The sequence below is a fragment of the Euprymna scolopes genome, chromosome 44 (assembly GCF_053919585.1).
Source record: "Euprymna scolopes isolate OS-2025 chromosome 44, ASM5391958v1, whole genome shotgun sequence".
Classification (NCBI taxonomy): Eukaryota; Metazoa; Mollusca; class Cephalopoda; order Sepiida; family Sepiolidae; genus Euprymna; species Euprymna scolopes.
Genome location: NC_136525.1, coordinates 11,770,449 through 11,795,448, shown reverse-complemented (window position 1 = coordinate 11,795,448; position 25,000 = coordinate 11,770,449). Strand labels below are relative to the sequence as shown.

The window sequence follows — 25,000 nt, the reverse complement described above, 5'->3', positions numbered from 1 at the left end:
TTAGTTAGGATTAATACATTTTATTATTCATTAGTACTTTACATTCTTATTTATTTATTAAAGATATATATATATATATATATATATATATATATATATATATATATATATATATATATATACACTAATCTACTCGTTGGCCTTCAAAGGGTGAGATGAAAAATGTTCAAAATAAAAAGTGATTTATTTTATTGTCTTGTGGATGCATTTTTTAAGTGATGCGTGCAAAAAATAAAACTCATGAAGCCTGCAGAGCACTACTACAAGCACTAATTAAAATTGAAGCTTAAATGACGACTCTTTTTGGACCGTGTCCAGGAGCGAGAGACTAGTAGCAGACGCACCAGCCCAAATGTCACAACAATACTCCATACATGGGCGAATGATGGCCTTGTAGAGGTACGGGATACTTTCAGGCGTAAGTAACTTTCTAGCACGGTAGAGGGAACCGACCTTCGCAGCAGCCTTGGCAATGATCTCGATGTATCTATTCAAACTCATTTTCCCTGTGAACGTTAAGCCAATCATGTCTATATTTTTTATTTTCTTTTAAAGTTAATGGCTTCTTATTTCTTTTGATGAGTCAAAGCAGAAAATATTTAAAAAATTGCCATAATAATTATGTGATTGTTTCTGTGCTATGAAACAGGTGCTGTCAAGAATTGAAGATTTTAACATACGGAAAAAAATAACCGGTAAAATGAACAACAATCTTAGTATTGGGAATATAGCCTTTTTGTCATATATATTAGTTTTAAGGCGATTAATTAGAACCGGAATCAGGAATTGAAAAACTCGGAATATTTGAGGACATCGGAATTGGTATCAGAATCGGTATCGGAATCAGAAAAATTTGTAACGATTTTCCGATGCCAAAACGATTCTTTTAATTGTCTTTTTTATTTGCGTTTGTTTAAAGCAAAATATTCCACTGCTGGTAATAATGATAAAATAATAAATATTTATTGATTTTACACTACCAATAAAGCTAAAATCGATAGATCATCCTCCACAAGTGTATTTTTTACGTTTAGGAAAATATTTGCACATTTAAGATGTGTGTTTTTTACGGTGATCGTGAAAAATGACTACTTTAGAGTTAAATATTTAGAGATTTACAAAAAATCGGAATCGAAATCAGTAATTGTATTGGAATTGTCAATTTAGTACGAAATCGGTTATTGTATCGGATTCGGGAGAAATATTGGAATTGTTCCATCACCAACACAGACACACATACACACATACCACACACACACACACACACACACACACACACACACACACACACACACATACATACATACATACATATATATATATTCTACCTCATTTACTCACATAAAATTAATATACGAAAGTATAAATTTATGCTTAAACTTTAAGTATTTACTTCAAAAGTGCTCAATACATAGGTAGAGCTAGTTAATAATTTATAAAATTTATGGCGATTAAGCTACACTGAATATTCCGCGTTTAATCCACTCTAGAATTCTTCAGGCGCATATTTATAAATTACTATATATATATATATATATATATATATATATATATATATATATATATATATATATATATATATATATATATATAATGTGTGTGTGTGTGTGTGTTTTATTTGTTTACATAAGCATTGATACATCGCTACACATTCATGAGTACGTTTCGGTCAGCCAGTTACTAGTAACTAGAGACCTCTTCAGGCGATATTGCTTCTACAAAGGCATAGTCTGTAATGGATTAAGCTTTTGTGTAAGCAAAATTATATTTTTTGGAACATTTAAGCGCATAATTTAATGCCAGTGTGAGAACTGTATGTACAATTATTCACAAGGAACTGAAGCTGCGGAAGGTTTGCGCAATGTTTGTTGACCAAGATTTGTATGAAGACAGTTCCTCACCCTCTCTATAGTCCAGACTCCCCGTGACTTTTGCTTATTCCCTAAGCTCAAGAAAAAAACTTTAGAAGTTGTCGTTATAAGAATTAAGTAGATGAATGAGACTGTAAGGACTTCCAGAATTTGTGGGAGCAGTACCACAAGTGCATCGCAGTCGGAGGAGATTACTTCAAAAGGAATAAGAGTTTCATATGTGTACTATCAATAAAAGTGCCCATATGAAAAAGTCTGGAAACTTATTGAAGGCACCTCGTATATATATATATATATATATATATATATATATATATATATATATATATATATATATATATTATAACTTTCTTTTATTTACATTTTTTGATTTTATATTTTTTTAATTTTACCGTTTTTTATAATTTACCTTTCACCAGACTATCCACTCACGTGTAATCACCTTTTTCTTCGCCATATTCCCTCTGCTTCACTTTTTGTTATCAAGTATTATCTTTGACTTACTTGCAGTTTCATTAAATACTTTTGTATGCAAAATCCGATCCCGCATCTTGCTAATTCCTACCCTCGGATGAGAAGGAAAGTATTTCTTCGAAACTCCGCGGATTAAGGACTATCCGCTTATCAAGTGTTTCCTTTTCAGATTAAATATGTTTTTAACTCTTTTTCAAAGTGTTTTTTTAACATGTTTTAATAACTATTTGCTCTTTTTATATATATATATATATATATATATATATATATATATATATATATGCATATATATATACATATATATTAATTGTTATAGTATATATATATATATATATATATATATATATATATATATATATATATGCATATATACATACATATATATTGTTATAGTATATATATATATATATATATATATATATATATATGCATATATATATACATATATATTAATTGTTATTGTATATATATATATACTACTACTACTACTACTATAATTATTTTTTAATACCTTTTGTTTCATCCTTTCTGGAATTCCCAGTGCAGGGTGTCACAATTACCGCCAGTCGGAAGATTCGAATCCGGCAATGACGCCATGTCTGATTCCATTAGCAAGGAACAAACCTACACGACTAACGTTAACCGTGAGAAATACAGTTGAAATTTAAACATTTATTTTTAAATATCAACATTATCATTATCTGCGCATGTAAGCCAAAGTTACCTACTTTTTAACTTCAACTTAGAGTGTTTAAGAATAGGAACCGAGTTGTTAAAGGGAATTACATAATTATAACTATATTTTTTTTAATAATTACAGACACTAGTGTTTCATCCTTCGGGAATCATCAGTACAAAATGCCACGACTACCGATCAGCAATAGTTGTATAGAACGGTTTCCTAGAATCTAATAAAAGTAGCGTGATTATTAAAGAGTGTTCAATGTAGGACAGAGCTGGTATATAGTTTGTTTATTGTTTATATAATAATCGGACCATATATATATATATATATATATATATATATATATATATATATATACATGTATATATATATACATGTATATATATATATATATATATACATGTATATATATATATATATACATGTATATATATATACATATATATATATACATATATATATATATATATATACATATATATATATACATATATATATATACATATATATATATACATATATATATACATATATATATATATATATATATATATACATATATATATATACATATATATATATATATACATATATATATATACATATATATATATATATACATATATATATATATATACATATATATATATATACATATATATATATATATATACATATATATATATATACATATATATATATACATATATATATATATACATATATATATATATACATATATATATATATATACATATATATATATACATATATATATATATATACATATATATATATATACATATATATATATATACATATATATATATATACATATATATATATATATATATATAAGAGAAAGAAAATGAAAACTGTAAGTTGGAATTTACAATCAAAATTTATTTTTCGACTGAGTACTCCAATAAACAAAAACAATTTACAAAGTCCTTATTCCGCGAAGTTTCAAATAATGCTATTCTTCTCATCAGAGGACAGAAGAAAATCAGCAAATTATATTTGTAGCAATGCTAGAATTTGCTGGTTATGGTATTAAGTGAGACCGCAATTTATTTTAGTCATAAATTGCCAAGAAAAACAAGTGAAGAAATGTTGAATACGTAAAAAAATAAATAACAAAGCATAATATTTCAGCTTGCATGAAGATTCTCTCAAGGTAATCCGAAAGGCAAAAATAATTCTTTAGAGAAAATAAAGTCCAAAATTAAATCCAGTGTGATGTTCATAGTCCGGTTGGAAAGTATTCAAAGCAGCTGAAGAAATGCTTGATATGTAAATATATATATATATATATATATATATATATATATATATATATATATATATATATATATATATATATATAAACAAAATGCGCGTAATATTTCATAGAAAAGTTGATCTCCAGTCAAGTGGGATCGAAAAATAAAAGACAGCATCTCATCTTTCATCGTTGGTTTAATTAGAAAATGTGATTTCAGACTAATTTAATTAGAGGTCAGCACGTGAAAGCTTGCATTACTCTAACTAGATAGACCGAAAATGTTGCGATTCGATGTCAATATCAAAAGGGGGGGGTGAAAGTATGGTAACACCTTAGCTTCTTAGTAATTTTATTTGCGCAATGTCGAAAAGTTATGATGTTAATTATTATTTTTATTATTATCATTTTTATTATTATTATTATTATTATTATTATTATTATTTTTATTACTATTATTATTATTTTTTATTTCAATTATTTTTAATTTTATTATTATTAATTAATTAATTATTATTTTTATTATTTTTATTGTTATTATTGTTTTCATTATTATTATTAATTATTATTTATTTTTTATTAATCTTATTATTAATAATATTATTATTTTTATTATTATTATTATTATTATTATTACTATTTTTATTTGTATAATTATTATTATTATTATTAATTATTATTTATTTTTTATTAATCTTATTATTAATAATATTAATTTTTTTATTATTATTATTACTATTTTTATTTGTATAATTATTATTATTATTAATTATTATTTATTTTTTATTAATCTTATTATTAATAATATTAATTTTATTATTATTATTATTACTATTTTTATTTGTATAATTATTATTATTATTAATTATTACTTATTTTTTATTAATCTGATTATTATTATTAATAATAATATTATTATTTTTATTATTATTATTACTATTTTTATTTGTATAATTATTAGTATTATTTTTATTTTTTTATTATTATTATTATTATTATTATTATTATTTATATTATAATTATTATTATTAATATTATTTTTTTTATTATTTTTGTTATTAACATTATTATTATTAATATTAGTAGTAGTATTATTACTTTTATTTTTATTATTTTTATTATTAATATTATTATTATTAATATTAATATTATTATTAGTAGTATTATTACTTTTATTTTTATTATTATTATTATTATTCTTTTATTGTTATTATTATTATTTTTGTTACTATTATTATTAATATTATTATTTTTATTATTATTATTTTATTTTATTATGATTTTTTATGTTAATATTATTATTTATTATTATTATTTTATCATTTTTATTATTATTATTATTCTTATTATTTTTATTATTATTATTATTTTTATTATTTTTTATAAGTATTATTATTATCATTTTATTATTATTATTTTTTATTATCATTATAATTATTATAATAATAATATTATTATAATTAATAATAATAATAATAATAATAATAATAATAATAATAATGCGGAATAAGGTCTTTGTAAATTGTGTTTTTTAGAGTATTCAGTTGAACAATAAATTTTGATGACTTACAGTTTTAATTTTCTTTCTCTTATAATAAGCTTTACTCTATTGCATATTGAGCAATAATAAGCTCTTTACTCTATTGCATATTGAGCAATAATAAACTCTTATAATAAGCTTTACTCTATTGCATATTGAGCTTTTTTTATTCGATTGGAATTAAATTATCTGTCTAAAAATATCGGTATTTATATTAGATTGAAGTTTGCCATTGCGTATATCAGGTAAACACTACATCCTTTTCATTTCATTACTATATATATATATATATATATATATATATATATATATATATATATATATATATATATATATATATAAGAAACTATTTATATATATATATATAAGAAACTATTTATATATATATATATATATATATATATATATAAGAAACTATTTATATATATATATATATAAGAAACTATTTATATATATATATATATATATATATATATATAATACACACATTTTAATATGAATATATACTTTTACAGAAACTAAAAACAAAGCTCAGTATTCGAGATGCGAAATGGAATTAAATACAAATTAAAATGCAAAATCAAATTTTACAAAATGTTTGCTCCTATAGTATCTGGGATGATGAAGATTTTCCTAAGATTCCAGTCCCTTCATATGTTTACAAATTTGGTGCAGCTCCGTAGGCTTGCGGAAGCTGGTGGCGAATGCTGGCACTCATATTGAATTTTCAAAATTAACCCCCGATGCTTCCTTTCACCAATCATATATCTATACTCCTATATTTTTGTTTGTTTTTGCGTGTGTATTGAAATTCATATTAAAAATCCTTTTTTTTTCTATTTATTTATGAAGAAAATACAACTTTGTTATATATGCATCGTGAAATTGCATTCATCTACAAAAGATCTATAAAATTTGCATATTCTTTTAAACATTCATTTTAATTAATACCCTATTAGTTTTTTCGGTTTTCTTATGGGATGATCATCTTTAGTTAACTATTACGTGTAATTATATACATGCAGATATTCTACATGATTTATACTTGCATAATATTTGCGTAAAAAGGGTATAGTAAACACAAACCTCTTTCTATATATATTTATGTATGCGTATATATATATATATATTTGTTTAAAAAAATTTGTCCTACCAAACTCCTCTGTCAGTTTTTGGTTTATAAACATGAGGCTTAACGTAAACGATAGTCGAACCCATGCGAAACTTTATATTTGGGGTTTATCCGTTGTAAAAGTGTGAAAATTGAAAAAAATGGAATTTCCCAGGTAGAGGTCGAACGGCGATATTACGAATACGCATGCGTAACGTAATAGCTATTAATTCATGTTTTGATTTTTAGCCTTGCAGCAAACATGCCTTCCTAGCTCAGGCATTAACGTCAAAGGAAAAAGTAAACCGTAAGCTAAACGTTTTGGTTTCCATTCTCGTTAATGGTGCAGGAGTATATTTTAAAAATTTTTAAAGTCATTACTATATATTGGGTCGGCTAATAATAAATATGAAATCTTCATTAATCAAAATATCATATTGAAGTGTATTTTACGACCGGGCAATTCCGGGCGGTCTGCTAGTATAAATATATTTTTGAAGGAACTGTACAAGTTGAAATTATAGATGATCCAAAATCGAGTTAATAAAACTGCTGAATATAATATCCTAAGTCGTTGAATTTTTAAATGAACCCCCGATGGTACAGACTTCCTTTTGCTATTCATTTCTCGTATCAGTAATAAATAATTTGTATTTTTCCTGTGAAAACTGTTTTCCAACCATCCTGTATATACATTTTCCTGTATTTATGAATTAAAAAAAAAATATGGAATATATCAGTTCTACTGTCAAATACTGCACAAAACCTTGTATACAAAAAATGAATTACAAAAATTTTAAAAAATTATTCTCATTGTACCGATATTCTTACAAATAAACTCTTCACAAAAAATAAAATGTGTCTCTCTGTTTTTGCGCATGAAAACAGCTTCCATATTGTTTTTTTTTTTTTGTTTTTGTTTTACAAAGGAGTCACCACTTATCAAGACCCGAAGCCACCCGAGGATGAGAGTTAATGAATGTGCAGTGGTCAAAGGGAACATGCCACAGTCATCGTCAGTAGTGGAAATTCGATAAATTCGATTACTTATGGGAACGGCTCATCAAGAATTTGTTCACATTGGACTTGAAGACGACCATATTGTAGTCAGTTGGGAAGCAGCAAAACGGGGCGACAGAGTTCCACAGGGTTGGTCAAAAAGGGTGTTTTTTTTTTATTTTTCCTTTTTTTTATGAAGGAGGAATCCAAATATAAGTTTAGGAACATAACAGTGTTTTCCATTCAGCTTCTATGCTTGACTCGGAAAGCTTGAGAATATCTGCGATTTGTCTAGTTGTCAAACAGCAATCTGGTTCAACTACGGCTTCCACTTAGTCACCTTCGATCATCTTTGGTCGACCAAGGAGCATCTCTTACTGAAAAAATTTCTTTTTAGAATCGAGCAAACCATTTTTGGAACCCCCGTACTGGAGTACCATTTTTACCATACGCATGTCATATCTTTACGTAGGTTTCTTTTAACATTTTTATTTCCTTTTCTATAGTAAAAAAGCATCAGATGTTGATAGTGCTCTGCCTGATCGTCCATTTCCAAACCTGGAACACAAGTAAAAATATAAGAACTCCTCAGCTCAGAGGCTAATTACAGATTGTTGTCAACATACTCGCCACACTGAATACGGGATTTGAAGAACAGGAAGTCGACACGGCCAGTCAAAGCACTCCAACAGCAGCACTAGTTCAAACAGCCCTTATCAGGGCTACTTTTTTCCACATTAATATGTGATTCTTAAACTGTTCTTATGCAATCCACAAACTACTACCAGGCGACTACTACTGCCGGTCTGCTTCCTGAGACCTCCCTTCTTCAAGCAGCGGCATCCAGGTCACTCCTACAGCCTTCCAGCTCTTGGTGCTTCCTGCAACCTTCCAGCGCCTGCCGCATCCTCCTGCACACTTCCAGCGCCTGCTGCAAGCTTCAAGCGCCTGCCACATCCCCTTGCACTCTTCCAGCGCCTGTCGCATCCTCTTGCAGCCTTCCAGCACCTGCCACACCTTCCTACAGCCTTACAGCACAAACTGAAACCTCCAGCAGGTTAACATTCTTAATTACTTCCTTTTTGTAAATAAAAGGCGATTCGTCGTCTTTAAACTGACTAAAGCCTTTTTGTCATTCTTCATTTTGCTTTGCTGCTTTTTTTCTTTTTGCCTGTATGTCTTACTATTTAAGTTGTACGGACAACTGGATTTTATAACTGGGTGTTAAACCCTCTGCAATAAGTGGTGACCCCGACGTGAATATTCACTACACTGAATACGGGATTTAAAGAATAGGAATATAAAACACTTTTGAGTAGTAGTTTTATTTTTATAAAGAAAATAATTTTTCACTTTGCGTTAGTCCCTTATGGTGTTTTGTTATTCCAACTTTGCTTCAGTGCTCACAACTCCTAGTTGGAAACTTATTTCTTTTCCTTCCTCCCAGTGCTCTTCTGACTGAATAAAAAAAAAACTATACAAAAATCTGTTAGAAATCCGCTCAATATGCTACAGTTACATTGGCTGACATATATACGGTGAGTTTCTAACAGTATTTTGTATAGTTTTTTATTTTTAACTTATTTCCCCAAACTTACCGTGTTCAACAGAGAGTCGGGCGCCATTTTAAATTTTGTAACACATCGTTAAACACAATATGTAGAAAAGTAACTTATCTTGCCTTTATTTGTTATATATTTGTTTTTGACAACTTTTTCGAATCTATGTGTATAGTAATACGAACCCTATATATATATATATATAAAGTGAACGTGCCTGTCTGTGTGTGTCTGCCTGTGTGTGTGTCGGTGTACATTTCCCTACGCAATAACTCTGTCAATTTTTAGTCTACAGACTCGAAATTTGATATACAGCATATGAGATTTGGGAAAATCGATGTGATCGGTTTTCGGCCAGAAATTTGGTGATTAAGGGGTCAAAGTTCAACGATTTGACCTTTGAGAACTCTACCAAACTTCTCCGACAATTTTGGGTCTACGCACTTGAAATTTTAGATATAGGTTCTTTGGAGATGGATCTAACTTAATAACTTGATTTGAGCCCAAAACAATAAATTTTAAGGGGTCATAATAGGGGTCAAAGTTTTTAAAAAATTGACCTCTGCGGTCTCTTCCAAATTACTCAGACAATTTCTGGTCTAAATATTTGAAATTTTACGTAAAGGGTATTCAGAGATAGGGCAAGCTTTTTCATCAGTTTGGGTCGAAAATTTTTAGTTACCAATATATTAATGTATGTATGTATGTCTGTTTGCATGTCTACCTTAAACTTTCAATAGAGGCGACGGATTTTACCAAGATCAGTATCGTTATGAAGTTCGACCTTTCATACGACAAATATCGAAAAATTGGCTAAAAACATTAATATCTTCCCCCTTCAACTAGGCACTTTTCTACAGGGGGGGTCACTTTTTTCGCCCATATTTTTTAAAGTTATCCTCTCCGATAGATTGTCAAGCTTTAATTTTAAAAAATGTCGCTTCCGGTTTGGCGGTGGTCGTAACAGCATAAACGTTAGGTTTTACCCTGTTCTTTTCCTTCTTTGCGGTACGGGTTCGAACCTGCCTTCCTACTACCACCACTTTCTTTTTTGCTCAACATACACATACAAACACCCGGGCAACGCCGGGCTAAAATGCTAGTATATATATATATATATATATATATATATATATATATATATATATATATATATATATATATATGAATGATGTGCTTTCAAGTTATAAAAAAATAGGAAAGAATAAATAACTGGAAAAAAATTGGAAATTAAGAATGAAACAAAAAATAAAAAATACAAAAATAAGGTTGAAAATTTTGGTTTGCACGGTACCCAAAATGGCCGACCTGTAACAAAGTGAAGATGGAATTCCTTTTTCCAAACGAACGCACCAGGTTTACCATGTACAAAATTATCTTTTCGTCGGAGGCATCGAATGGAAATCACATCTGACAAGTTGGTGAGAAAAGAGATTTCTTATGAAAACATACGCTCATAAAATTGCCATCCCATTAATGAAACGGCTGTAATGAAGAGATCCAGGATGAAATAAACAAGAGTTATAAAAAAGGAAAAAATGTATAAATTTCAACAAAGTTTTGTACTGTACTATATATATATATATATATATATATATATATATATATATATATATATATATATATATATATATATATATATTATAATATGTATATTATAATAATAATAAAAATAAAAAATAATAATAATACAAATAAAACTATATATATATATTATTATTATTTTATTATTTTTGTTATTATTATAATTATCATTATTTTTTATAAGTATTATTATTATTTTTTATTATTATTATTATTATTATATACATAATTATAATTTATATTATTATCATTTTTTATTATTTTTATTATTATTATTTTATTTTAATATTATTTTTTTTATTATTATTATTATTATTATTTTATTATTATTTTTATTTTTATTATTTTTATCATTTTTTTATTTTTATTATTATTTTTATAAGTATTATTATTACTATTATTATTATTATTTTAATTTTTTATTAGAATAATAATAATAATAATAATAATAATGATGATAATAATAATAATAATGATGATAATGATAATGATGATGATAATAATAATAATAATAATAATGATGATAATAATAATAATAATAATGATGATTATAATAATAATAATAATAATAATAACGATGATGATGATAATAATAATAATAATAATAATAATAATAATAATAACGATGATGATGATAATAATAATAATAATAATAATAATAATAATAATGTCAGAAATAAGGACTTTGTAAATTGTTTTTTGGAGTATTCAGTCGAACAATAAATTTTGATTGTAAAGCTCAACTTACAGTTTTAATTTTCTTTCTCTTATAATATATATATATATATATATATATATATATATATATATATATATATATATATATATATATATATATACATATATACACGACACGGCTAATTACATATTATTTTCATGAGAAGTAACAATCTTGAATTTTTCAAAGAACATTATTCCACTTTCCCTTTTATTTCCAAAGTGTGTCCAATATCCTTTTTTAAAGAAACAAAAGACAAAACGAACAAAAATGAACAACAACAACAAAAAATTACAAACGAAGGCATGAACCAGGTGAACCCTTTCTTTATTATTGGTTGGCATTTAGAACCGTTTCCATGACAACGGCAGCAACAAGAACAACGATAGTTTTCATTTGCATCTTTTTTCTGTTTTTTTTTGTTTTTTTTTTCACATCTTTTTTTCCCCATACATACAGAGTTTACTAGTCTGGGTTACACAAAAACACGGATGGGGGGGATTAATTAAAGGAACCACCTCAGATCCATCTTGTACTGTTCCTGATTTTTGGAAGAAGGCAAAGTTTTTTTTTATTGTTTTTTTTTTTCTATTCTGTTTCGTTTTGCTCTCTTTGTGACTCTTAGAGAAAAGAGAGGGAGTAGTGATGGTGTCTATCGGGCACAAGTCGAGGAATGCTCACAAAATACTCACACATTATTTTTCTACAACGAACTTCAGATTTGCAAATATCTCATTTTTAATGAGTATTCTATGATTCAAATTTTATAATCATTACATTTACAATATATATATATATATATATATATATATATATATATATATATATATATATATATATATATATATATATATATAAACCTATACATATTTATATATACGTGTGCAATTATAATAAATGTATAATATACATATATATATGTAGAATATACACATACATACATATAAGTGAATATATATACATTTATATATGCATACACACACACTATATATATATATATATAAATATATATATATATATATATATATATATATATATATATATATATATATATATATATATATTGCTTTTCCCCACTGGGGATCAGAGCTATTCTTTGTAATAAGGATTTTAGTTCATCTTGTTTAAAATAATAAATGTTGTAAATTCTTATTTCCAAAATTTAAAATTACTTTTCATATATATATATATATATGTGTGTGTGTGTGTGTGTGTGTGTGTGTGTGTGTGTGTGTGCGTATAGATGTGTGTGTGTGTGTGTATATATATATATGCGTGTGTATATATATATGTGTGTGTGTATATATATATATATATATATATATATATATATATATATATATATATATAGAGAGAGAGAGAGAGAGAGAGAGTGAGAGACTATTATTGTATATCTCTTTCATTTTTATATACATATATAATTGATGCATTATATATGTGACCATAATATATAATTATTGTATATATATATATATATATGATTACAGTGCACATATAATTATATATATTTACATATATGATTATATGTATGTTCTTTTGTTTTATACAGTTTTGTTTTTTTTCTTTTTGTTTTTTGTTTTTTTAACAGTTTTCTTACTATATAAAGTCCAGTTTTTCACAGGGTAAGAATATAACTAAATTAAATGATAATTTTATTTAGTATTAAATAAATTAAAAAAAAAATCAAATCTCTTTTTTATTTTTTGAATGGGGAACCTGAGGAAGTTGATCCATCAGTATTGTACAATCCGGTCAGTAGGCGGCGATCTGTCAGACAAAGGGTTGGTTTCTGTTTTATATTTTTTTTTTTTTTTTTTTTTCACGTAAACTCGCACTGGCAGCTTATCCTTCCAGCAAGAGTTGGTCCGTGAAGGTACAAAGTGACACATCCGCCATTCAGGTAGATATCTACAAAATAATTACAAAAAAAAAGAACGCATTAGGACATTAGAAAAGAGTGTTCATTTTCATTTGGTAGGCACTAGCTCCCTTCTTCTCTCTCTCTCTCTCTCTCTCTCTCTCTCTCTCTCTATATATATATATATATATATATATATATATATATATATATATATATATATATATATATATATATATAAATAAAAAAACCCTTTATATATCTAATTTTAAATAAGAATGTAAATATACTAAATACTAATATTAGTGGGGGTGATAAGTAGTTAAATGGATTCATCCTAATCTTATAAATACAAGACTGATAAATTAAAAAATTAAAAAATGTATCCATTTTAAATGTGGAAATTGATGAATCGCACAAGTAAGAAATTCATTTTTATAGTATGAAAAGGTTAGTAATTGCAATTAAGAATAGAAAACTGGATCAAATGTTTGAAACATGTCTTCTTCCTAAGATTAAGGGTGGTGGTGTTTGATCAACACTGCTTGGGAGCCATGATGTAATATACTGACTAGATGGTTTTCTAACGAAATGATAAAAAATATTTTTTGTATAGTTTTAAAGGTTTAAAACTTCCAAGACTATATATATATATATATATATATATATATATATATATATATATATACATATATATATAAATGGCAATATATCTGTCTGTCTGTCTCCATAATTTCAAACAATATGTATACGTTTTCTTTGTGTCAAGACAGGAAGAATCTTTCTTTTGCTCTGTGGCTCCCAACTCAAGCACTGTCTACTGAGAACCAGTCACCTCCAGGTCTTGTATAGAGAACTGACCATCGGAAACTGTTCTGAAACTAAACTGTGGCTTCCAAATAAAAAACTGTCTACTGAGAACCAGTCACCTTCAGGACTTGTATAGAACAACTAACCATCGGAAACTGTTCTGAAACTTTTTTTTACACGGGATTCACCACTTATCAAGGCCTGGAGGCCACTCGAGAATAAGGGTTAATGGGTATACATTAGTCAATGTGATTATAGAGTTGTTAACATAGGTAGTGGGATTTTTGTAAGTTTGATTACTTATGGGGACAGTGCATTAAGAACTTGTTTACATTAGACTTGAAGATAATCAGATTATAGTCACTTGGGAAGCAGGCCAACAGAAGAGAGTTCCACAGGCGTGCAGTTCTAAAAAAGAAGCTTTGTTCATGGAATCTACATTTAGGTTTAGGCACAGATAAAGAGTGTGGGGAAACTATTGGTAGTCGTTCTGGTTAGATGAGTGTTTTTCATGAAAGTTTGGCGAGGGGAGACCATGGATTGAAGCTCAGACGAGCACCTGCCATGGAAATAACGATAAAGCAGAGACAGGCTCACAACGTCTCTTCTGTGGGAAAGAGGTTGCAGGGAAGAGAAAAGGGCATCCCTCACTAAGCAACAAAGTCTATTTTGAACTCTGTCAAGACAGGATAAGCTGCTTCTAGCAGCCAGCTGCAGCCCATATGTAGCAACAGTACTCCATCCTTGGCCCTACCTGGCTTTATATATATATATATATATATATATATATATATATAGGTAGGTAGAAAATTGCAGAAAAAAACTTTTTAAAAGAATCACAAGAAGGCACGTGATTCGGACACTGGTTTGTTGATCAAAGCATACATGGAACCCAGCATCACCTGTTAAAAATATTTCAAAACTAAATAAAGAATCCTTCAAATCCATAGACACGTCTATTTTCATTGTGACGTTCGTAGGTCACATCATTTTTCGGATACTACAAATGTTCGGTTCGGTAGTTATTGGGCACTTCCGGTCTGAACAAAGAACACCTTTAATATGATAGTATATTAGTAATTTTAAATGACTAAAAAGAAAAAAATTAAAGTTCCAGCACTTATGTTATTTATTAAAAATGTCCTCCAAAAGATATTATGTTTCATTAAGCGTGTCTGTTGAAGTGAAACGTGAAACAGATGGCTGCTAACAGCGAGTAAATGGAACTATGTATGTATATATATATATATATATATATATTATATTATATTAAGGGTGGTAGTGTTTGATCAACACTGCTGGGGAGCCATGATGTAATATACTGTTTTGTTTTTAAATCCCCGAAACAGTGTTTCATGGTAAACAACTGATGATTCCTTGAAAAGTAAATTATTGGTACTATAGTAAATTTGAGAGCGAGTTGATGCAGTGATTGCAGGTGATTAAATAACTTACTCACTAGATGGTTTTCTAACGAATGATAAAAAATATTTTTTTGTATAGTTTTAAAGATTGAAAACTTCAAAGACTATATATATATATATATATATATATATATATATATATATATGTATGTAGTCCAGGTCAAAATCATAAGACCACTTAAGAAAGTAAGCGTTTACATATATTATCGAATTTTTAATCAAACAAATGGTTGGAACCATTGCCAAAAGGGAAAATATGATGGAAAAAAATGAAATCTGCTTCATTCGAAACCTTAACCCTGATCTACTAATTATTTTTTAAAAAACAAAAAAATTGATATTATTTGTAAACACTTACTTTCTTAAGCGGTCTTATGATTTTGACCAGGACTATATATATATGTATATATATATGCAAAATATATATATATATATATATATGTATATATATATATGTATATATATATATGTATATATATATGTATATATATATATATGTATATGTATATATGTATATATATATGTATGTATGTATATATATATATGATGATTGCAACGTCTTGTCAGACGAGTGCCACTCCCTCAGACATTTAAAATCCATGAGCCCAAATGCCTGAGAGAGTATCTATACAAAGATGATGTTACAGAGTCTTAGCTTTGTACGACAGCTAAGTCTCTCTCTCGGTTCAAAATGTTCAGATCCAGCAACAAGCAAGAGCAAGATAGCCAGTAACAAATTAAACTGCAGACCAGCTTAATGCGGGTACTGGTCTTCCGCTTTATAGTTTTTTAAAACAGAGATTTGCTTCTCCTAGAAAGGTTGCCTTCACCACGGCTTACGGGAGCCCTCTCCACCCCCAATACACATATACACACACACAAATATACACGGTGCTAGTTGGCCACTGACCCAGAAAAAGAATGAATGATATCTATCTATCTATCTATCTATCTATATATATATATATATATATATATATATATATATATATATATGTAGGTAGAGAATTGCATCAGGAGTAAGATATCTACTGGAACGGTAGAAGGATCTTCTGATTTTTCCAGTGACCTTGGCAACAGATTTGATGTACATGGTCCAGTTCAGTTCGGGAGTAAAGGTCAAGCCCAGAAGCTTATCAAAACATGCGGCCTCCGAGAAGCTTAAACAACTCAAAAGGTTTGGATTTAATGCTTTCCACCGAATGATTTATCTTTTGAAGATAACAGCAAACGTCATGCTTCCCAATTCGAGTCATCTCCGGAGATTGAATTTTAATTCCAGATAATTGAAGATTACAACAAAAATAAAGTTTACTATTGCATTAAAACTGCATTTAATTTTTCAATTCTTTTAAAATCTATTTAACTTTCTAACCGTAAAAAAAAATGTCTTTAGTGAGTGTTAGTGCATTGTAAACGTTTTTGCTATTCTTAATTAGTTGCCGCGAAAAGTTAGTCTACGTTATAAGGTTAGCTGGTATAGGTGTTTCAAGAATATAGGGTAGAATGATACAATTTTCGCCCTAAAAAAAAAAAATCAATTCAGTTAATTTAATTATGCAGTAGAGTTCATATCTATCCAATGTAGCCGCCTTCAGCCTCAATCACCACTTTGATACGGGTCCAGAACTGGGAGCGTGCCTTTTCCACAAGTGCCTATGGGAGCTTGGCAAATACTCGGCAGATGGCAGCAATCAGGCTGGCTTTTCTGTTGTGGGAGGTCATGTTGGTGATGTTCTCGACGTATGACCAACGAAGTAGTTCAGCGAGTTCAGGTCGCGGGAGTAGGTGGGCCTGTGTACAAAGTCGTAGCACTCATTCTGAAGCTAAGCCTGGATCTCTTTGAACTTGTGGATCGACGCAGAGTCCTGCTGCCAAACACAGGGTTTGTCAGCGGCCACCTGATTGCATCAGGGGATCATCACACTCTTCAGCACATCCAGGTACATTTTGCTGTTGACATTTAAGCTGACTTTGAAGATATGAGGTGGTATAATGTGACCCTCATTTGAAACCAAACCAAAGACCATAACTGTGGCCGGAAACTTTTTCATCACCTTGGGCACGTCCCTGTTATTCATGGCAATCCAGCAATGCATTTTGAGAGTGCTGGCAATGGTCCTGTTGTCATAATTTGGATCGGTAAAAGCATGAGTTGCACAGCGGCGCATCTTTGATCTCACTCGTTGAACATTGTGTTACTTTCAGACATGATAGAAGGCTCCTATCGCTCTTGGGATGTGTACACAACTGCCCAACTAATAGATGGTCTGCAACAAAAAAAAAAAGAAAATCGGTTTTCATTAAACGGAAATGGAATCACGTCATCTTTACTAGGGTGACAATTTTATCATTTCACCCTGTAATGGACTTATCCTTAGACTACAAATATAGTTACATCTAAAACGGTTATGCCATGAGGTGTGCCTTATTAACATACTTTTTCTAATACACTTTTTGTTAACTATACCATTGTGTTTGTTTTGATTATTACTGACCTGCAAGATTACAACACTGGCGACGAGGGATTCAGAATTTACACCACCTATACTACTGGTGTTATGAGATAAGCTGATCTACCATTTCAAGAGTAGTGGACTTATCCAAAGACTAAATATAAGTACATCTAACACATTATTGTGTACCGGTTTGTAGCAGTTATGGCTCCAGAATCATGATGTGTACTTCTGTTATATACCTTAGTTAATAGAATATTTTTAACTATATCACTGTGTTTAACTTGATTATTATCAGCCTGCAAGGCCACAACAAATAAATATACGTCAAATAAAAGAGAGAATGATGCTTACGTTTCTTGTTTACGTTTGGGTGGAGGAGGACTGGCTAAACACTCAATCTTGGACGGCGGACGGGGACGATTTTACGACTTCGACGACTTCTTCAGTTGTTTCAACAGAGGTCACGACCTCTGATGTAGTGCTAGTAGTAGTTACAATTTCTTCTATGACTTCTTCGTGCTGAACCGTTTCCGATGACTGACTTTTAACTTCAACACATGTCGCACCCGCGTCTGTTGATATGGTGCTGCCGGCAGAACCAGATTCTATGGCTGCCTGTTGGCTCTTTTGTGCAGCGGAGGACGCGGACGATTCAGTTGTCTTCGCAGACTGTTTTCTCTCCTCTACGCTTGAGGTAGCACTGGCAACGGACTGATGCTTCTCTGCTGTGGCTAAAACCGTTCCTGCAATTTTTTCTGTAGAAATTTTCTCAGAAGCATTGCCACTTGCTTTGCTTTCGAGAACCTTTGACGAAGAAGTTTCTGTTACGGTTGACTCTGACTGTTGGACGGCGCTCACCGTTTTCTGCTCTTTGACCTGCATCTCTTGTGTTACACTCTTAGTCTTTGCTTTTTCTTGGGTAACGCCCGCTGCTTCCTGGGATTTACTTACTGACTTATTTTCTGTAACAGACATCGCCTTAGCTGTTGTCGCTTCCTTAGTCTCCTGCAAGGACTTGGCTTGTGTTTTAGAGACTGACGTGCTTTTCTGGTTGCTTTCGGCCGCTTCAGTCAACACCTCAGATTGTGATTTTGTGACACTCGAAGCCGTTATCTCTTTTCTCTCTTGAACGATAGCGGCACTGCTTTCGGTGGATGTCACCACAGCTTGGTTTTGACTGTCACTCATACTGACACTCTCAGCCGATTTCTTACTTTCTGACGAGCCAGTCGTAACCTTTGCAAGGGCGTTGGGGATCTGCTCCTTAGATTCAGAAAACTCAGACTGTAATTTCGAGCTTTGCGATAACCCTTTTAGCTCTTGAAGGCCAGATCTGACGCCAGACCCCAACGAATCCCTTGAATATCCAGAGGTACTATTTTTATCAGCATATGATAATGACTTCTGTAGGAGGTCATCCGTCACCCGTTTGTAGTTTGATTCCAGTTTCGACTCGAGGTAAGATTTGTCGAATGACACAGACTTCTGGGAATGAGATTTCTCCTTGTAGGAATAATGTTTGTACATTGTGACTTCATTGCTTTTTGGCATCTTGAACCTTCGTTCAGGTTGATGTTCCATGAGCGATGCTGTTGGGTTGAATTTGGAAGACACGCCCTTCTCACCCTCATACTGCTTGGCGTAGTTCCGCAATTTAAATCCCATGAAGACGTTCTCCTTTCTGGTTTTCACGATGTCATCTGACTGCTGCAGCCAGTTGTGTTCCAGGCAATCATCGACGGTCATTCGATTCCTGTAATTATATCGAAGTTCAACATTAATTGCAAGAAAAAAAACACTAATTACAAGAAAAACACTAATTACAAGAAAAAAACACTAATTTACAAGAAAAACATTAATTATGACAAAAACATTATGTATAAAAACATTAATTGCAACAAATGTTATTAATTATAAGAATTACACTAGTTTACAAGAAAAAAACATTAATTATGACAAAAAGATTAATTATGCGAAAAAACATCAATTGCAAGAAAAACATTAATAATGAGAAAAAAAATACTTACGAGAAAAACATAAATTACAAGGAAAACGTTAATTACAAATTACATATTAATTACAAGAAAATTATGCGAAAAGCATTAATTACAAGAAAAACATTAATTACAAGAAAAACATTAATTACAAGAATTACACTAATTACAAGAAAAACATTAATTATAACAAAAAGATTTATTATACGAAAAACATTAATTGCAAGAAAAAACATTAATTACAAGAATTACACTAATTACAAGAAAAACATTAATTATAACAATAAAATGTATTATGTGAAAAACATTAATTGCAAGAAAAACATTTGTTGCAAGAAAGACATTAATTACAAGGCAAACATTGATTACAAATAAAATATTAATCACAAGAAAAAGCAGTAATTATGAGAAAATTATTAATTATAAGAACATTACTTAGAAGAAATTTATTAATTATAAGAAAAATCTTAATTGCAAGAAAAAACTTAATTGCAAGAAAAACATAAATTACGGGGAAAACAATTGTTTCAAGAAAAACATTCATTATGAGAAAAAATATTAATTTTGAAAAAAAAACATTAATTACAAAAAAAAATTAAATATACACACAGAAATATGTGGGTTTGGTACGTTTTGGCGTGGCTGATTCGGCGTTGGGGCGGGACGATTTTGCATCCAATTAGCGCTTTGTCGTCATTGTCAAAGATATTTTATATCTTTATTATAAATTTTCCTAATGTCTGTCCGTCTGTGTGTGTGTGTGACGCGGTTTATCTCAGCCTACAGGCAACCGACCCAGGCAAGTAAGGTACCGAAATGAAGCTTATGACCCAGCGGATGTTTTAATGATATTTATATCCATGTTTGGTGTATAGAAATGCAAAATAAAATAACGATTTACGAAACAACGTTTTATTTACTGGATATTTTTCCGGTACAAGGACTCAAGTTTGCCCAGCTGGGCAAACTTGGGTTCTTGTTTTTAAAATTCAGTAAACAAAAGATATTTCTTCTTTGAATAAAAAATTTTTCTTAATTATTAAAAAAAAATTAAATTTGATTTTAAAAAAGAACTTAAACATAATATATATTTTTAAAAAAACAGCACAAAAACAAACAACACCCAGTCGTCAACAACGAGATTATATTTTCATATTGTTTTTCTTAATTAAAAACAGAACTTAAAAATATTGTTTAAGTTTTTAATCTTTAAAAAAATTCATTAGAAAATAATCAAACATAAATTGCAAAAACATAAATTTTCTTGAAAAATAGTTTAATTGATATATCTTTGTTTTTAAAAAAGTTTTCTTTTTACATAGGAATCACCACTTATCAAGGCCCACAGGCCACTCGAGAATAAGGATTAAAAAGTGTACAGTATCGTAGAAATTGTTAGTACTGGAAATTCGGTAAATTGGATTACTTAAGGGGATGGCTCATCAAGAATTTGTTTATGTTGGACTTGAAGGCGACCATATCGTAGTCATCTGGAAAGCAGAAAAATGGAAGAGAGTTCCACAGACGTGCAGTTCTAAGAAAGAAACTTTGTTCATGGAATCTGTGTTTAGGTTAAGGCACAGATAAAGTGTGGGGGAAATTATTGGTAGTGCTTTCAACTAGACGGGTGTTTTTCGTGAAAGTCAGGCCAGAGGGGGGAGGGAACCATAGATTGGAGCTCAGACGAGCACTTGCCATGAAAATAACGACAGGCTCGCAATGTCTCTTCTGTGGGAAAGAGGTTGCAGGGAAGATCAAGCGACATCCTCAATTAGGTTACAAAATCTATTTTGAACTCTGTAAAGGCAGGATAAGCTGCTCCAGCCCAGATGTGGCAACAGTACTCCATCCTTGGACGTACCTGGCTCTTATATTGGTAGAGAATTGCATCAGCAATGAGATATCTACTGGATCGGTAGAAAGATTCCACCATTTATAAAATCTTTATTAAAATGTGACTGGTGTGGTTAATGCAAACTTGTCCATGCCGTTGAATCAGCTACTATGCTGAAACAGACTATTTCCGGATTATGTATAAATTTTACATCAAGCTTAGTACCTAGATATGAGACCAAACATTGATGGCTACATATGTGCATACATGTTTCTGTAATCACCCATGCTGGGGAGATTGCATCTTCAGGCCAAGAAGTACCCTCTAAAACTGACATTTCAAGACAAAAAACATTTTATTTCGTTTATAAAATTAGAATCTTTTCACCTAATATGGGTGGGGTGGGGTGGGGGGGGGTTATGTGTGGGAGAGGATAAATAAGGTCTTTGAATGATCCATCCCTCACGGGCTTTTATCTTTCCATATCTTAACCTCTTATTTTCCTTCCCTTTTATATTCTTTTTTTTTATATTTATCAGTCTCATCTTTTGGTTTTACGCTATAAAGCACTTGAGAATTCAGCATTTTGTTTCCCCCTGGTCGGTGGTCAAACACTATAGACATTTCTGATGGCCACCCAGTGCGGGCGTTGTTTCATTGGATGTACTTCTAGGAAACTAAACTCTACTGCCATAATATATATATATATATATATATATATATATATATATATATATATATATACACTCTTTATATACATACAATCGTATCTCGCTACGATGTGCATCTTTCTACCTGGAATATATATGTATAGAGAGAGCTTTTTTAATTATAATTAAAAAGTCGGTCAATTTAGCTCTTATGCGTAGATCATCGTATAACGATTTGATCACTGTCTGTCTGACGTAATGAACATTTAAATTAAAATGTTTAAAATTCAACGCTATTTCACACAGTTAATAGTAGCCGAATGGATACGGCCTCCGCTAATCGAGCCAGAGATGTCTCGTGTCGCGGAGTTCGAATCGTTCGACTGGTAGTAATCGTGACACCCTGCACTGAAGAATCCCGAAAGGATGAAACACTAGTGTCTGTAGGTATTTAATTATTATAGTAAAAAAAAATAATTATATATATATATATATATATATATATATATATATATATATTAGTAAATTATAAAAATATATGGCAATTTAGCCACACAAAAATTTCTGCGTTTAATCCTCACAAGGACTCAGACTAATACATGGAATCGATGGAATCGTGTGTTTTACATACACCACGTGTTATTAAGTTTCCTCACTAACCAATCAGATTCTTTGTTCTTCTCGCCTACAGCTGTTTGCTATTTTGCGTCTACGATTTAAAAGAGATCTTTAAAGTTTAGGATTTCGAATTTCTCATGCAGACATAATCTACACAAGTCGTCCAAATTCCTACATGTACTGGTTTGTCGTACTATTTTCCATTCGACTATCCATGCACGTCAACATTTTTTTATATCCCACTTGTGGTTCGCTAGTACTGTTTTTATTTGGTATTATAGACATGCACACAAACAGAAGATAAATCCAAAATTTCAGTACACAAAATTAAGACGCTGGAAGTGGACTCAGTTTAGCTAATACGGAATTCACTAAGCATAAACAGTTTAGCTAATACGGAAGTCACTAAGCATAAAACGAAATATGAAACCATATGGAAACGCTTCTTGCTTTATCATGAATCAATAAAAAAAAATAATTAATTTTTAATTTTTTACGTTTCTATAAAAATATTTTATTTGAAATATATTCATATTGAAAATATCTTATTTCAAAAAAGTTTAAATTGCTTTCATAGTTCACATTTTCCATAAGTACTGTTCTATATTTAAAATATATTCATACGAACATAATTAAAAGTATTCTTTTACATTTCTGTAAATAAAGTATTCTGGGATATATATTTTTTAATTCTTAGAATGTCTTTCACAAATTTTATCACATAATTTTGTCATAAATAATCTATATATCTATAAAATTCAAATTATGTGTGTGTATGTGTGTGTGTATGTGTGTGTGTGTGTATTTCCCTACCGAACTACTCTGTCAATTTTCAGTCTAGAGATTCGAGATTTGACATAAGGGGTATTGAGATTTGGGGAAATTTTTTAATCGGTTTTCGGCCAGAAATTTGGCTCTCAAGGGGTCATAGTTCAACCATTTGACCTTTAAAAACCCTACCAAACTCCTCCGCCAATTTTGGGTCTAAACACTTGAAATTTTAAATGTAGGTAACTTGCACATGGATCAAACTTTTTTATTTGATTTGAGCCCATCGAAAAAAAAAAAAATGTTACAGCGTTAAAATTGGGGTCAAAGTTTAAAATAATTTTACCTTTGCAGTCTTTACTAAATTACTCAGCCAATTTCTGGTCTACACATTTGAAATTTTGCATAAAGGGTATTCAGACATAGAGCAAGCTTTTTAATCGGTTTGTGTCGAAAATTTGGGTCAAAGTTCAAAAGATTTGACCTTTGCGGTCTCTAGCAAACTACTCAGCCAATTTTAGGTCTAAACATTTGAAATGTATACCTAGGGGGTATTCAGACATGCGGCAAGTATTTTAATGAGTTTTGGAGTGAAAATTTCGCTGCTAAAATTTGCTGCTGAAATTCGCTGCTGAAAATTTCGCTGCTGAAAGAGTTGACCTTTGCAGACTCTACCAAATTCCTCTGCCAATTTTTTGATATAAAGACTTTAAATTTTAGATGTAGGTAACTTGGACATGGGTAAAATTTTGTATTTTGATTTGAGACCAAAATAAAAAAATG

The 25,000-nt window shown here is 29.8% G+C and overlaps 1 protein-coding gene across 1 annotated transcript in view; it reads right to left on the bottom strand.

Annotated features, from left to right (window-relative positions):
* Positions 1-13,479: 13,479 nt before the first annotated feature.
* LOC145268598 (protein Obscurin-like) overlaps positions 13,480-25,000 on the bottom strand; it is a 190,021-nt gene continuing 178,500 nt past the window's right edge. The window contains exons 23-24 of the mRNA XM_080124046.1: positions 18,705-20,106; positions 13,480-13,710 (exon numbers count right to left, since the gene is read on the bottom strand). Coding sequence (XP_079980172.1) covers positions 18,747-20,106 — 1,360 coding nt within the window. The 3' untranslated portion in view covers positions 13,480-13,710; positions 18,705-18,746. The remainder of the gene's footprint in view (positions 13,711-18,704; positions 20,107-25,000) is intronic.